The sequence below is a fragment of the Lissotriton vulgaris genome, chromosome 6 (genome assembly GCF_964263255.1).
Source record: "Lissotriton vulgaris chromosome 6, aLisVul1.2, whole genome shotgun sequence".
Lineage (NCBI taxonomy): Eukaryota > Metazoa > Chordata > Amphibia > Caudata > Salamandridae > Lissotriton > Lissotriton vulgaris.
Window position 1 is genome coordinate 754777528 of NC_141694.1, and position 17325 is coordinate 754794852.

At 41.1% G+C, this 17325-nt stretch overlaps 1 protein-coding gene across 1 annotated transcript in view; it reads right to left on the reverse strand.

The window, feature by feature from the left end:
• The window catches only part of SLC35F1 (solute carrier family 35 member F1), a 955166-nt gene that overhangs the window by 142375 nt on the left and 795466 nt on the right, over positions 1–17325 (reverse strand). The window contains exons 6-7 of the mRNA XM_086926736.1: positions 15459–15511; positions 14690–14844 (exon numbers count right to left, since the gene is read on the reverse strand). Of these exons, the coding sequence (XP_086782862.1) occupies positions 14690–14844; positions 15459–15511 (208 nt within the window). The remainder of the gene's footprint in view (positions 1–14689; positions 14845–15458; positions 15512–17325) is intronic.

The window sequence follows — 17325 nt, forward strand, 5'->3', positions numbered from 1 at the left end:
GCATAACATCGAGCATAGGCATAAACGGCAGACGTCTATTAGTAAGCAGTCTCTTTTTTCATTCAGCCTCATTTCCAGACCAGATGCCTCTGGGGGATGGCCATGTAGGTGTATTGTGGCACAGCAACGTCACCTGACACCATCTATTGATCTCTTAGGGTGGTGTATCGTAATCACTGTGACACCCCTTGAATTTTATTTTATTTCTTTTATTTTACAGAGTTTTATATAGCACGAACTTGACCCGAAGGTATCGGGTATCAGAGCGCTTTACAAAGCACCAGTTGCGTGACATGAGAACACACTCCTTTTTAAAAAAATGTTTTTGTTAGGCACAGGGAGATGAAGTGATTTGCCCAGAATCACAGGATGTTCAGCGTCACTGCAGAGACTCGAACCCAGTTCCCCAGATTCGAGGTGGAGCGCCTAGCTATTAGGCCAACTTATCTCGCCAAGATAGGAAAGAATAGCAAAAATTAAATATTGACAGGTGAGTAAGTCTAGATTTTCAGTACCTAACTCCAATTCTATGTACCTCCGCAGAACATATATCTTCAAGGTACGTATATGTGGAGTTAGATATAGCAAATCTATACTTCTGTATATATTATTACTATTTGATATTTTGTCTTTTGATATTCTGTCCTCAATATTCTTGTACCACAATATTGTTGGTTTCAGTAACCAGTAGTACAGCTGCATTTAATGCATCTGTTAACTAATTAATAACTATAAAATATTAAGATTGCTCAGAGTAAAATTAAATTAATGCCACATGAACAAAGAGGCATGGCTAATAGAGGAAAACGCAGCACCCTATGGTATAAACTGGAAATAATTGAGAAATATGTATTTTCTGCAATGACCAGGATGAACCATCTGTGGCAGTGCCCTGCTTCAGGAAACATTACCCACAAAACTGGGTCAGTGTGATGATTTACAGAATTTTTGACTCTCCTGACAGACTCTGCTGCTAGTGGCAAAAGACTTTGTGTTCTGTGACACTCGGATCCGATCTATGTTTCAGTGTGCGCTATTCGATTTAAGTCTCATGTACATTTTCCCGCCAATTCAACATTCGCAAAAAAGTGAATATAGCAGACACACAAAACAATACACACTCAAAACAAAGAGGAGCTTATTCAAAATGTGTTGATAAAATACTCTCATCCTTCAGTCAGTACAAAAATGTGGTCAAAATACGGGCACAAGGCGAATTTAAGCACCAATGGGCCCTACACATTTAATACATTTTGGCTGCAAAATAGTAGTTTATGTGGCAGATTATCACTCACAATACTCAGTTTAATATCGACAGATGTGGAAAGTACTGAACATTTCACCAGTGTGATCAAGTGCCGGGCATGGGGAAAAACAGTTGTTACCAGTACGAACAATTGAAAATCAAGATTTTAGAAATGGGAGTGAGTCTTGAATGGATCAGAAAACCGGTATTGTTGGAAAGGATCATCTTTTGCATGGTATTACCTCAGATGTCTGCCTTCATCTTAATTTGGGAGCAAATAGAAGAATACTTCTTCCACTTATTTTAATTGTAATTTAAAATTGTCTTGAATGGTAAAGTCAGATTTTAGGTTACTATTCTGAAAATGCCACTTATAAAAGGTGGGCATTTTCCTGGCTAAATCAAATGTGCCTTCCTACCAAAGTCACATGACTGTAATAGCTCTTCTGTGGTGTGATGTGTATTCCCTCCAGACAGGGCACAAGGGGCCTTAGGTGTGGGGAAAGGTGTTCCTCCCTGAGTGGTATGGACTGGGGTGTTGTTCTCACTCTTCCTGAGCCTCAAAGGGTAGACTGAGGCTGCGCCCACCCCCTTCCTGACTTCTGAAGTTGGCTGCTCTGCCACTGGTAAATACAGTTGACCCCTGGGTGTGCCTGGCCTTTGTTACCCAGGCTGGTTTGGATCCAAACCCAGGGTAAGGGGAATAACTGACTTGAACTAGTTTAGGGATAGACAAAGATTGTGACCCCCCCACACACAGCCTAGCACTGGGTACAAAAGTGGCACCATAAGAACCTCTCATCAGAGCACTCCTGGACCTGTTGAAGATTCAGAAGAAGGACTGCCCTGCTGTCTGAAGTAGGAAGACTGGACCTGCTTGACTTGAACCAAGGATTCACAGAAGTGACACCAAGGGTCAGTTGGCTGACGTCCTCTTTGGGCTACAGGGACACAACAAGCTTCTAGAGGCTTCCCTGCAACTGCCCAGCTGACCAGCACCAACTGGACCTGCCTGAGCCCTGCTGCTGATCTCTGCTGGAGTGAGTCTAGACCCCAAGAGTTGCCTCCCCAGGTCGTGAAGCTCTGGCTGATGTCGGAGTGTATTCCTACTACTTAAAAGTTGCACGAACTGGACTCTAGGTAAAAATAAAAAAGCTTTAGGATCTTCGTGACTGCAAACAACCACCCACATCTCTGCCAAAAATGGGCTTGATATTCATGAAATCCATAAATAAATGAACAACATCACTAAGAAGCCCTAAAGAGCATCTGCACTATTCCTACATATTGTGCAAACTCCAACACACATCCTGTTGAGTGGAAGATTGTTCCCTATCCTTGGACGAATGTCCCATTCCGAGGCTATCAGCTGCCTCTGTGATATGTGTCAACAAAAACACGTTTAAAGTTCAGATACAATTAACTATGCAGTGAGACATCAGGGCCTGAAATTATAATTCCGGGGATTATGAGTTATTTTTCCCAGGCTGGGGAAAAGCATGCAGAGTTCATGTGGCATTATGGGCCCAGTTTCTTTTACTTGAGCTGAAGGGTTCATTTTCTGCTCCCCTCAAATTGAAGTTTGAGGGTGAACCAGAGATCAGTTGCAGTAGCTACACAGGCCTTGCAACTCCTCAAAAGTCTCAGCTTCCGGTGCCTCTGGGCACAGAATTAATGGGTCTGGTTGTTTGAGGACTCAATTATCCTGGGCACAGAAACACTTGAAACCTTGTAGATGCCCAGAGTGGTATCCCCTATGGGATATCACTTTGGGAAACTCATAATGATAGGGAACCCATTGACCCTCTCCGGAGCACTTAAGAGCCCATGCCCAGTGCTGTGTTCAGCAAACCATACTTACTCTTTTGAATTTCTCTATCCAATACTTTGGGAAACTTTCATCTTTTTTAGTAATGATACTCTGTACATTTACTATTGGCATCCCTACTGATATGGAGGTAAAATCAGATGCAAAAACCACCTAGGTAATACACTAATAATGCAAGTTGTCAGGTTGCTTTTTGTTTCAGATTCTGAGTTTTACATTTGAATAATGTTCGAGTGTGGCTTTAGTGAATAGTATTAACACACCGTATTCTCCTTAACACACTTTCTTACCTATATAACCCATCTAGGTATTAGCTAGAGTAAATTGCACATACAAAAACAGACGAGAAGCACATTTGGTACTGAACCATGATTTAAAATTGGGTGCAACATTTTCACTCAGTTTGAAACATAATACATCACCCAGAAGAAGCAATACATCTATTGTGTCTAGGTGTCCCAGATTTGCCAGGACAATTGAGGTTTGTCAGAATGTGTTTGTCAATTTGAACACATTTAGCACAAGTCCCTTTTATCAAATTAGGTTGACTGAATGCAAAAAGAAGAATTTTTTTCATGTCTTTCGATGCACAATTAGCAGCACCTAGAAGAAAGCAATTTAATGAACTCAGATTATTCTGAGTGTAAAAGTTGCATAGAATTACTGTTAGTGCTACATTGTTTCCACGTTGTATGTTGGGGAGCACGATACATTAAGACTTTCTGTGTCCCTCCCCAATGCTAAATTGGAGTCCTTTTTTGTGGAATGCCTGGTTTTGATTTCAAATTCTGGTCACTTTACATAAATACATTTGTGATGTAATGCACAATAATGGGCTCCCTGTGCCAGATTTTAAACTATTAATAAACTTTTAGGATGGGCTAAATTTGTAACCCTTTGCTCAGCGATGCGGTGAGCGCAAGTTAAGTGGTTTAATTATTTTTTTTTTATCTTACTTTACCTATCCCGTTGTCAGTTCAATTCCCCCTTCCCCGCCCCACCTCCCCACCTCCCCACCTCCGTTACCTGTGTAGGCCACGCCTGTCAAAACATTTTGTTTCAGATGTAAAAGCAGCTCACATGTTGCTATATTTAAGGGGTGTTCTGCCCTGGGAAAACAGTGCAGTATACGTAAACCCATAGGTCATTTTGCAAAAGTGTGCAGAGACAAAAATCAACAGGGAAGGAATAAAGTTTCACAAGTCACTGAAGAAAATATTGAGGATGAAGGAAGTAGAAGTGGAAGTGGAGTTATTTACTCACAAAATAGGATGGTCTTGATGGTGAAGGAAACTGAATTGTCAGAAGGGAGCATACTTCTGCCACCTCTAATGTGCAAACTCATTGTTCATAAAGTTGAATTTCAAGTTATGGCTGATTCTGGTTCGCCATTCTCCATAATTCCCAAGTGTATTTTTGAAAAGTTCTTCACCTCCAAAGTTTCAAGCCTTGACAAATCAGATGTGAAAGCCAACACATATGATGGTAACAGGATTGACGTCCTTGGATATCTCATTGTAGACACCATGTATACATTTTTATAAAGGGAATCTGCATTCTAGGATGGAGAAATCAAAAACTCCTCAACATAACTCCTAATCCATGTGCCCAGGTTCCAGTGATGGTGGTTACAGAGGAAGAGAATGTTTTCAATAGGACATCTGATTTTTCAGAGGTAAGAACATGGAAATTGGCAAGCTCAATGGTTTCACACACAGTATTAAATTAAGGACAAATGCAGAGACAGTCAAGCAAAAACTGAGGAATGATTTACAAGTCTTACTGGCGAATTTACAAAGAGATGATATATTGGAGGAAGGAGAATCCTCTGAATTGATATCTCTGGTGGTTTTAACCAAGAAAAACAAGAGAGCTGAGAATATGAATAAACCTTAGGGCACTTAACGCAAAAATTATGCTCAACAGCCATCTCTTCTCAAGATCAACACTTTATTATCTATGTTGGATGGTGCTTCCATCTTCTCCACTGTTGATATGTGCAGTGCATATGATCAAATTGAATTTGTACAAGAGTCATGACCACTTGCAGCCTTTGTAATGCCATTCGTAGTCTTCTAATATAAACACATGCCCTTTGGCCTAGCCTCTGCAGCCTTAGTCTTTCATAAAGTAATGTTTGATATCTTCAAGGATATGGAGACAAATGTCAGACGTTTTCAGGGTGACGTGTTAGTTTTCACTAAAGACTTGGAACAATATGAACAAGTACTGAGAGAAGTCTTCCAAAGAGTTGAACCTGAAAGACGATACTCAGTTATAGAAAAATAATGAATTGCATGTGTTTGGGCTGTTGAGCATTTCTGCCAATTTGTATAAGGCACTATGTTTACTATTTAGATAAATCATACACCATTAGTATCCATTCTTTTTCCAGGAAGTGGTTCAGCATCTTCAGCCCGTGTTTCTAGACTAAGCTCTTGTTTAAAGGAATATAACTTTCGCAGGATATATATTCTAGGGAAATGTAATCAACCAGCGGATTGCTTGTCCAGATTGTCTTTTAATCAAGATGTGTATGAAAGTGTTATAGATGAAGAGGTGGATGTGGTTTCATACACTGGAAATGTGTGTTCTGTCAGTGGATTCGAAATGAGTGAAGATGTTCGGTCCTCAGAAGATAAAGATTTGTGCAAAGTAAAAGAATATATCGCGAAGGGGTTGCCTGAAATTAAATCCTTAAGGGGGAGTCTTCCATCTTTCGATTAAGTACCCTCAGAGTTGTCCATCAATAGTGGTTTGGTGTTTTGTGGAGGCAAATGCATTCCACCTTGGGGCATGCATAAAGTTTTGATCAACCAAGGCCACCAAAGCCACTCAGGGATGCAGTGTCTGTAGAACTTATTAAAACAATATTTTGGGCACCCCTCCATGGATACTGAAATAGAACGTGGGTGAGAGAATGTGAATTCTGTTCAAATTCTGACAAGAATTGTAGAACAAGGATCATGCCTATGCAGAGTGTATCCTTGCCATCTTGTGCTTGGCAGAAGATCAGCCTGGAGATTTCTGGACCCTTCAAATGCCTACCTAGTAGTATGCAGAATGCAATTGTCATGATTGATTATTACTCTAAGTGGCCTGAAGTTTTGATGAATGAAAATGCTACAACATCAATAGTTTTAGAATTCTTAATGGAAGTACTTATTCAGAAGCGTTTCCCAGAAGTAATTCTCACCAATAATGGAGTACAGTTTACATCTATGTAGATGTCTGAGTTTCCTGACACGTACAAAATCAATCACGTTAAGATAGCACTGTATGATTCCCAATACAATGGAGAGGCAGAAAGATTTAATAAGAATCCCAAGGATAGTATTCATTTAGCAACTGTCAGTAAAATCCCTCCTGCCTTGGCCAGTAGGAAACGTTTGTTGAGTTACTGCATTACACCACGTTATGTTACTGGCTTTTCCCCATTTCTATTATTGAGGGGGAGAGAGTCCACCTCTGCCATTTGTCCATAGTGGCTCAAAAACAAATTCCCATTTTCCAGTACTTGGGGTTGCGCCGATCACACACACAGTGCTTGCATCAGAGTAGAAAAAACATGAACATAAATCTAAAGCCTATTATGATGATTCCCATAAGGTCACAAGTTCTGACATCCAGAGTGGAGACTTTGTTGGAATTCGAAATCCTAGGAGTGTGGGAAAAGTTGGAAGCAAATTCCTTAGTCCAATTAGAGTGGTAAAGAACAACAAAGGAAGTGTTATCACACATGAAAAAAGTGTTGGAGTCTTAAGCATGTGTTTAAATGTGGGTATTATGGTGCCCCATTGCAAGACCATATATATTCAGATAATTGTGAAGATGATTTCGATGATTGTGATCACACGTTCTTTTTAGACAACCCTGCCTTTCACAACAATGACAGTGGTCCAGTTTGCGAGGGATAGGGTGATATAGTTACCTTGAGCCCAAGGGAAGAAAATCAGGACACCATAAATGCCCCACAAGAGAATTCTGAGTCCACAGCAGAAAGAGTCAGAGTTCTTCCTCGCTCAAGGGTGTCTCCTGGAAACTCATGCAAGGTTTTTAATACCATGTTATATTACAGAAGAGAGATGTGTTCCGCTTTAATCCATTTATAAACGTTCAGAATGAGTTATATTTGTAACCCTTTTTATTCCCTTTCCTTCCCCTTCCTTCCTTACCTTCTATCCACGTTAACGGCATTCTGTATTTTACCTCGATGCTGACGAGTCAATATAATGTAATTCCCTTCTCCTTCATTCTTCATGTCTTGCTATATACAACAGTGTTTGTGGAATGCCTGGTTTTTGCTTTTCAAAATCTAGTCAACCTACATAAATATATCAATGGCTTCACGCTAAATAATGGGCTCCCTGTGATGATAAATCCCACAAGGTGGAAGTTTAAGTTAAGTTTTTTTGAAGCCCTGGTGCTGGACAACCGCACCACTGTCAGGATAACAGCAATTGACATAAATTCAAACAATACAATCTGGACAGAAATGCAACACAGTCATTAACAAATATATAGGAGTGTGCAGGAGCCTAGTCAGGTTCCCAACCCAAGGTAAGTATTCACAACATAACTATCCCCTTGCAGCATGTGTTGAGTGGGCCCCTGAGTCTCCCATATCTCACAAATATTCATTGGCCTTGTCTTGAATTAGAGCCGCACTGAAGGGTTGGGGGCCCCTGAAGCATTGGGGACCCCCATGCGTCACAGGGACTGCAGGGGCCTCCATTACTCCCCTGAAATAAATTTACCAATTGAAGCCTGGGTATCATTTCAAGCACACCTAGGCTTATGAACACATAACAGTGAGGCAATTAGGCCTTTAAGTTGTCCGAGTCCTAAAAAGCAGGTGCTGAGATGGGTCCCTGTCGGGCTCTACATTTTTGCCCTCACCTTCTGGATGAAAAAAAAATCTTAACTCTGCAGCAGTCACTTCACTGCCTTTGATGTAACTTCAAAGAGACAAGTTATAGTTCTTTCACAGTCTCATCATTTCAGAGCTAAAGTATTTTCAATATGATATACAACGAAGCCGTAGTTGTTGCCTATTTAGCTTATGCAACTAACAACCATTGACAAAGCCAATAGTCCTGGCTTATTGTAGGTGTACTGTTACTTGTTGTATTATATATCTGGATGCAATGCAGAAGCATCAAAATACCAGTGGGGCGGCACACTATGCTAAGCACAGATTTTTTTGCTTGAGTGTTTTCAACCACACCCTTAATTAGATTGACCAGGCCCAGTTGAGAGACCCCCCCCCCCTCCCCCCCCCACACACAGTTTTTTTATTCCCACTTAAAGCCCTGCTCCCACTTAAAGCCCTGGAACAGGGTTGTAAGTGGGATGAAAAAACTGGGGGGTGTTTCAATGGGGTGTGGCTAATCTAATTAAGGGCGTGGCTTACAAACACTTGAGCAAAAAAATTTGCTTAGCATAGTGTGCCGCCCGCCTTATATTTTGCTGTTTCTGTCATTGCATTCAGATATATGATACAACAAGTAACATCATACCTACAACAAGTCAGGACTATTGGCTTTGTCAATGGCTGTTAGTTGCATAAGATAAATAAGCAGCAACTATGGCTTGTATATAATATTAAAAAAGCTTTGACTTAAAGCCCTGGTGACACCATGGCAATGTTGCTGCTCCTGAGTTTCAAAAAGAGAAGGGAAAGTGACTCTCTTTGAAGGATATCCCTTCCCCTACATTGCTCACCTGGCATGACATCATGCCGTAACTTCTCCACTACTGAAAAGTGAGCAGTTTGAGCACGCGCACATAGATGTGCCTGCTGTCACTGCAGTCTGAAAAAACACTGGCACAAAACAGAGCTCGATAGAGACCCGTTTTCGAGGACTCCTTTAAAAGACTGCCGGTGCTCAGCACAGGTGAGACCCGGCCCACTTAAAGCCCGGTTCTGCAGGCAATGTAAATGTTAGTCTTACAGACTGAAACAGCAATTCAATACACCACTTCAAATGTGTTGTTAACTAATCGCGCAGGAGCATTCCTAGAGACAGTCTGGGGTCTTTCCACAAAGTACCAAAATGGAATTCCTTTCACTGTGGCAGTACATGACAGTTAGGCATGGGCGGAAAATCCGTTCCGCTCGCGGATTTTGCGGATTTTCGGGAAATCCGCAATCCGCGAGATTTGCGAATTTCCTGAAAAATCCGCAAATCCGCGAGCAGCGGATTTTGCTCGCACTGCTCGCACTGTTCGCGTGAGTTCGCGCCCCGCGAATAAGTGCGAAATTGCAGAAATACGATTTTAGCAAAACTGAAAGTAACTACTTACCAGGTTCAAAAGTTCAGGCTCATCATTAGTAGCCATTTCCTGTAGTGCTTCCTGAGGGGCCCCTCCAGAGTTCAGTTGCCAGTTGCAACTATTATGTGACCCTGCTCTGAACCTCAGAATAGTTACACATATGCCACAAAGGTCCTGAATTACAGCTAAGGGAGACAAGCAGGAGCCAGGCTGGAAGTTAAAATCCATTAATCAGCCCCTAATTCATTATTGTCAGTTGGGGCAGGGCAGGTGTTGTAACTAATTTTGCAACAATGAAAGCACTTAGCAAGTGCAAAAGATCACTAATCAGGGCGCACTAAGGAAGCAGGTGCCAGCTAAAAAAATATTCTGTGACACATTAATCAGCCCCAAATTAATTCAGGTCACTTGAGGCAGGGAAGGTGTGCTTTGCTTTGCCAAAAATAATGTACACTGGACAACCAGAGGGTGTGGTGATGAAACAGAGGGTGGCATGGGTGGGCCAGAGGGTGGCATGAGTAGTCAGAGAGTGGCAGTGGTGACAGAGAGTGGCAGTGATGAAGAAGAGTGTCCCAAACAGGTTGGACACGTAGAAACAACAAGTTCGCAAAACTTGCGACCCGACAGGTAAGTTCGCAAATTGCGAAATTGTAAAAACCCTCGCGAACTGGCAGAAACACGGGCGAACACAAAAAAAAAAAAAAATCCGCAAATTCGCGGGAATTCGCGGATTTTGCGGATTGCGAGTTTGCAAATCCGCAAATTCGCGGATTGCCAATCCGCAAAATCCGCTCATGCTTAATGACAGTATCACACGGCTGAACTAGTAGAGCCATCCAGGGGGAGAGAATAAAGGGGCCCAGGGGGAGGAGAAATCATGGGCCGTTTCCTGAGCCGCCATAAAAATGAAGCCAACCAGGGACACTAAACCAGTGTTATGGCTCCAATTTAGCATAAAAGTAATTTCCGAATCCGTAGAAAACTGCTCTTATGGATGCGGCACGTGCCATAAACAAGTGGATCCGCGTGCCTGCACGTAAGCACCACTCAGACGATAATTAGCAGTGCAGTGTTCTGAGGAGGAAAAGCATTTAGGAAAAATACAAGCAACGCATTAGAGTGAATAATCTGAGTCAATGAAGATCTGTGTTCAACAGACCATCCTAGTCTCTCTATGCTGAGGGTTATAGGTGAGAAAAAGGGATGTATGCAGAACGGGCCTAAAGCAAACCCCTGTAGTCCCTGTGGTGCAAGGGGGCCCTCAACCATTCCAGGGGTTCCAAACCCTCATGGGGCCCCCATTCAATAATACTGAATGAGCATAAATAAGGTAGAACAACACAAAATATTGCTCAACAGGTGATCATAAATACTGAAGGAAGCAAAATAAGCCTAACTAGCACATAAAAAGTAAAAGTGGCAACGTGAAGCTAAAGAACGACCAAATGAGGCAGGATACACCCAAATAATTAGTGGTGGGTGAGCCTCTGAAAGCTTCAACTGTATCTGGCTCGGCCCATGGTCCTTTAGAACCCGTGAGCCAAAAAAAGAGCCTAGGCCAGCTGTTAAGAGTGACTGCCTTCTCCAAATGAGGCTTGGGGTGAAAGAGGGAGGGATTAGGGATTGAAGAAGAAGAGAGATAGGACAGAAGAAAATGGACAGCAGTAAGAATAGGCAGGACACGGAGGAATACAAGTGACAGCCTGGCGAGTGACATGTCTGCAAAGGGTGAGGGAATAGAAAAGGAGAGAAAGAGCAGGGGAAGGAAAAACATGCCATGGAATAGAGGTGATACTGGTACAGGCTGGGAGTGCTGAGACAACGTCAGGATTGTGACATGAGTTAATGTGGCTGCCTCTCTTACCAGCCTTTCAGGAGCATCAGCCTGTCACAATTTGCCAACATACACTAATGCATCAGGCGGCGGCACCCGCCCTGTGCACCCCTTACACCAGGTACTGACTGGTAAAGAATATAGGCCCAGAAACCAACATAAAAGTGGCCTATAAGTGATCCAAATAGCTAAAAAAAAAAGTGGGCCACATTTGCTAATTCAGGCAGTTTTTAACTTGTAAAGACAAGTTGTATAGTTGTTCTGCAAGCTATAGTTGACCAAATGCATTTGTGCTTGCTGCAGGCAATGACAGTGGTAATATAAGAGAACTTAACAGTAAAGAAAAACCACACACCCATAAAACAGACCCACAAATATCCCAAAAAACAGCCCACAGGCTAACCTTTCAGACCATCCCTGTTGGCATTGCCGGATTGCGCTACAGGCTAGTCCGACACTGCCTCTCATTCCCCCTTTCTCTAGCCCCTTGCCTTCCCCAGCATGACAATGAATCTCTAAATTTTGGGTGCACGTGGGTACCATCATGGTGTGCCGTCTCTGGTTTTGTTCTTGTTATGATCACCGCTGTTCTGTTTCAGTTATCACAAAATCGGTCTACTATAATGGGGTACATTGTTATATTTTCTAGTATACTTAGAGATTTTGGGCCTGATCACGATGTTGATCGGCAAGCCTCTGACAAGCCTCTGACCACTGGACTTTAAACTGGCGGGGGAATCCGGCGAGGGTCTGACAGGCTCAAGGAGCCCGTCAGCCAGACGGAAAGCACTCATAATCCCTAAGGATGGCGTTTCCGTCGTCGAGATTATGATGTCGGTTTCCGACAGCCAAACCATGTTGGCCTTTCCATCTTGGATTTCCGACTGAATTTGGGGGCTCCTATCAGGGCCCCCTTCCCCCACAGGCCCTCCGCATTTGCCCCCTAAACATCCTTGCCACACGGTGCAGGGATGTTTACAAACTTACATTTTTCAATGGAAGCTTGTGCTGCGGACGGGTTTGGCCTGCCGCACAAGCTCCCATTGAAAAATGGAAGTTTGCAACTGCACCATGTGCAGTTGCATCTTAAAGGGGTTGTCGGAAGAACAGACCTATAGTCAGGCGGTTCCTTCCCCGAAACGGTGCCAGCCGGAGGCTACTCCGACCGACATCGTAATTAGGGTCATAATCTTATTGATGCACACTTTAAACATTCATATCTATGTCTGCTTTTCATGGACTGAGGCATTATAGCGACAGACTTTTGAATATTGTGTGCTGGTAAGCTCCATCTAGCTGAGCATTTACATGATTACTGACACTTGATATTTCTGGTTTCTGGCTTCTGTTTGCTTGACGGATGTAAATGATGTGCAGTTGTTAGACCATTGTTCTCACAAATTGAGTACCAGGATTGTTTTTTAGGACTCAAGGGGGCTGTCTGGTATTTTTGAAGATAATTTGCATATAATACTTTACCTTTTTTTGCTATGCATGAATTTCTTCTACAAATGATTCATGATTCATGCCATCGAGTATTGAGGTTTTAACATGAGCCTTGAGTTGTTTTTTTTTAGAAGGCAAGATATGGATTGCTGCCATAGCAGTATGGCTACATGTGTATTTATTTCGGAGGTCTAGGCATGTGATTGCATTTGGTGTTGTTATTTTCCAGGTCCTTGAGCCAGAGTATACGTTCCATAAGAGTGTTGACTTACCTGTGCTCAGGTTTGAGTGTATATGTTTAAACTGCTCAAACGCCTTCTTTGATGTCCTTTTTGGTAATTGGTTTATTTGGTGACACATTACCTTTGGGTATTCACACCCTGTTAATGTTGGGCTTTTTTATAACTCATCTTTGGTTTGACCACACACATTTCGGAGAACTGAGCACCCACATGTGGTGTTTTGTATTCCATCTTGTTTTAAGTATTTGCCTGCACTTGTTTTTCCCTTGTCTTTTTTCTTTTCGGAAATCTTTTGCCGTGCACGGTGTCGCTACAATATTGTTTGTACAAAATCTTTCATAGTATCAGCTAAAAACGGACTATCTTGTGTACAGAGATCATGACTACTTTACAATGAAAAATATTGTATTTTGATTGTTTTCCTCATTGCATCTCTTGTGTGCTTTTTTATGTCTCTATGCTATATTTCATTCACTGTATTAGGTCTTAAGTGTTCAGAATGTATTCTTTTGGAGTAGATGTGGAATCATTAATGTAATGGGTTCTCTTACATATATATTTCTTTCCTCTTCTTTTTGTCGCCAGTCCTGGGGAAGAAGATTTGTCTTCTGCGAAACACATGTTGGCAACTTCAGTGCTTATTTTAGTAAGTCTTTATCAACTCAATATTGTAATGATTGAAATTATGTTGTACTTTAGTTTGATTTGAGAATTTGTCTAAAACATGGACGCTATATGAATAACATATTTTTGGTGTACCGTGTATTTGTACTGAATTTCTGTCTCCAAGCTACTCCTGTTGTGTTTTTTGGTGACATGTATATGTATGTAGGATAACTGACACCAGTGGGTGAGTCCGCAGCACCATAAACTCAGTTTATCCAGCCCTTTCTCTTAGTATACCTGAATTAATGGCCAAGATCCTAGGTGAATTTGGCATGATGGAATCAATTTCTTAATAACACAATAAAAATAATACTTAGGCCTCTCTCAAGCTGGGCAGCTACATATTTCCGACCGCCCATGGCCCAAGATGTCTGTTGACATGCAGTCTTATATCCTTGTCCTTGTAGTTGTATGTCTCTTGGATGCTGGGTGGAAGGTCATTCACTGTACAAACCCTTTCAGTGCACTTTTTGTTTGGGATAAAATCTTGCATTGGGGGTGATTATGTGAATATTTTGTATTCTATTGTACACTACCCACTCTGGGAACTCTTTACACAGGTTGTCCTTTCACCCACGGTCCCCTTGCATCACTATCAACATAAACAACCCGAAGAACAAACAGCACATGCTCGAGCTCAGAAAACATTAATGTCATGGCCATTACTGTAACACAACAGGGGCTACAAATGCACTGAATGTTAGTGGACATGATGGATTATTGAGTTGAATGTTTGCTGCTGTAACAGTCAGTTTGAACGAGGACAGAACAGTTGTATGAAGTACTATATAAAAAACAAGTTATTATTAAAAAGGTTACATTGAATCTGTAAAAGTTACCATGCTTCTAAAAACAATGCTATTGCAATATTGTAATATTGTAATGCATACTTCCACTGTCCCATGGCATACAGCACTTTATACAAGAAAATCAAACCCATGCTAATGTTTTTTTTTATCATTTTCTGCAATGTGTTGAAAAAGTGAGGCAATTTATGAAAAGTTGTCAACGTCCGTAAAATTACAAAAAGTACTAATGTAAAGAAATCTCCAAATGGTAAGTGAAGAAAATAATTACATGGTGGTAGGAGCAAAATGTGAAGTGGGAATGTCACAAATCATATCACAGTGATTGTCAAAATGCCCACTTACTGTGTAATGAAAGAGAAATAAGCCACAGAATAGGCTATACAGATCTGCAGTCAGCAAGGAGAGGCTGACAGATGTGGCACTGGTTTTCTTGATCACCATTGGCATGAAGCTGTAGAGGCCGAACATGCAGGCACTGAAACCTACATAGAGGAGCCCTGGATGGGAAGGACCAAAAACACAATGATCCAACACGTATTCTTAAAGAAAGCATTTTTCCATTCCCACAAAATATTTCTTCAGACAGTTCTTAACTATGTTAAGGAAAATCTTATACATATCTTGGATATGCAGGATCCTGATTTGTGACAGTAAATTGTAAATTTAGACAATGAGTGCTGATGATAGGCTAAACTGCTAGAATTATACAAAACCCTATAGCAAAAGGAACATGAAAGTTCAACGCCCAACAACGTTCTGTCCCAGATACCCATACAGGAATTTGATATACTGTATTTTAGTTCTGGGTATATTAGATTCTAGCAAATATTTTCTTGTTCAAGGATGGTTTTGGAATGCATAATTGCAGGTCTGTTAAAAATGATTGCATATAAAATAATTCTATCTCTTCAAAATGAGCTTAATAGTGTACTCTACAGCATATCTTAAAATCTGCAAATTCAGGTTTTCCAGTTATTACTAGAAGTAACTATTCCATAGTCTTACCCTCATAGATAATATTGAAATCAGATCAAGCAACAAATTCTACAAATTCTTTGCCTATTTATTTCCAACAACAAACACGTCTCTTCACTTCCACAAATAGTGTTACCTATTTGCCAGTCCCAGGGTACTTTTAGCAGTTCCTTGTGCTCCATTATTGCTCTGAAACATAAGAACATATGAAAGAAAACACTGTTAGGTGGACAAGAGTATTAGGGACCTGAACAGTCTTGATTTGCTCATGCCTGATCAGAGGTAAGATCAACCACATGTTCGTACCACAGCAGCTATCCTACATCAAGAATACAGCCTGATCCGATGATAAAGAGAATGTCTCATTTAGGAGCATTCCAAGTTTCAAACATAGATTTCTCCCACATTGTGAAGATGTTTTCAGCAATTTGAAAAAGTTTTGTTTTTAATACAAAAAAGTTTATGAAGAAATCTACAATTATAGGTTTTGTGGGAGAAAACATGTTAAACTTGAGCTTTAGGATCAAGTAAGTGAGATGAGCTGACTCAATTCACTCCATGTTTAAGTTTTGTCGTTTCTGCATTTTTGTTCACATTTAAATATCTTAGTTTGCTTTTAATTTCACTCCGCGACTTATGTTTTTTATTCCCTTTGTTTTATTACATCTTTTGCCTGTTAACAACATTCTGAAGTAGCAAGCATTTGTTTAAAGTTTCTTTCATCATCACTGTCAGCTCCCAAATGTTTTCCCAAATAAACTGCCTTCTATTTAGGCATGGGGATATGGGAGCCTAAAGCTCTGGGACATTATACACTAAAAGAAATCCAGTGCACAAATCCCCTGCAAACAAAAGTCCATATGGCATATTTACAATTATCATTGCTCTTTCGACTGAGTTTACTAAGTAGTAAAGGAAGAATGTTCTGGGCAGCAGGTAGAGCTACTAAATGTGATAGAGCATGACAACCTTAAACTATAAGATTACCCACTCATTAAATATAGGGCCGGGCAAATAAATCCACCGACATTTATTAGATGAATGTATTCTTGTCTAGATTAATTCTGCTGTTCTAAATCCTGACTTGATTTTGATATTTGGTGGGTGTTTTCTCGCACAATATTGTGGTATGTACATGAGGGAGATGGAATGTAGATTGTGGAATGGCTAGGTTGGAATGTGTGAGGTAGGCAGTGAAGTGTGTATGGAATGTTGAGCCTTAAGGATTTTGAGGGTTGGAAGCTGGCCTGGGGAATGGTTACTGTTAGAAATGTTGTTTCTGGTTGGCTAGGGTACTCACTTAAACCAGTCAGAACCCACCACTCTAGTCAGGGCAAGTCAGATACACCCCATAAATTAACCTGTGCTCAACTTCTGGTATTGTGGCACAGAGCAGTCAGGCTTACCTTAAGAGGCGATTTGTAAAGTGTTTGTGCAACATTTATTACAATAAAGCAGTAAAAAACATCACAAAAGACTTCACAGTTTAGAAAAATGTAGCTTATCCATCTGGGATAATAAAACCAAAATGGCAAAAATACAATTAATATATCATGAGATATTCACTAGTTAGTTTAAAACAGGGCTTTAAAATACATAAACATTCAGATTGGCATAAATGATGGTCATTCTAGAAGCCAATGCGCTTCTATTGAGGTATTATTTGAGATCACTGCAAAAAGTGCAGTGTAGCACATTGGAAAAGCTTGGGTTGGAAGTAAGATAGAAGAGTCTGTCCTGAAGTATTGAGGGAATCCAAAGTAGCAGCGCTAGCGTATAAAGAAGCGTCTTTAAACAACACATTGTTTCATAAACAAACCGCTACTGGCTCCCAACGATATAATGTAGCTCTTTGTGTGGGGACAAGCACAGCCCTATTAAGGTGAAGGTGTCAGCCCCTCCCTCCTAATCTACCGCAGGAAGGCCCATCAGCCTAATGATGAGCCATCAGGGTGCAAATGTCAAACCTAGCACTATGTCTGTGACTATCTAGAGGAAATGCA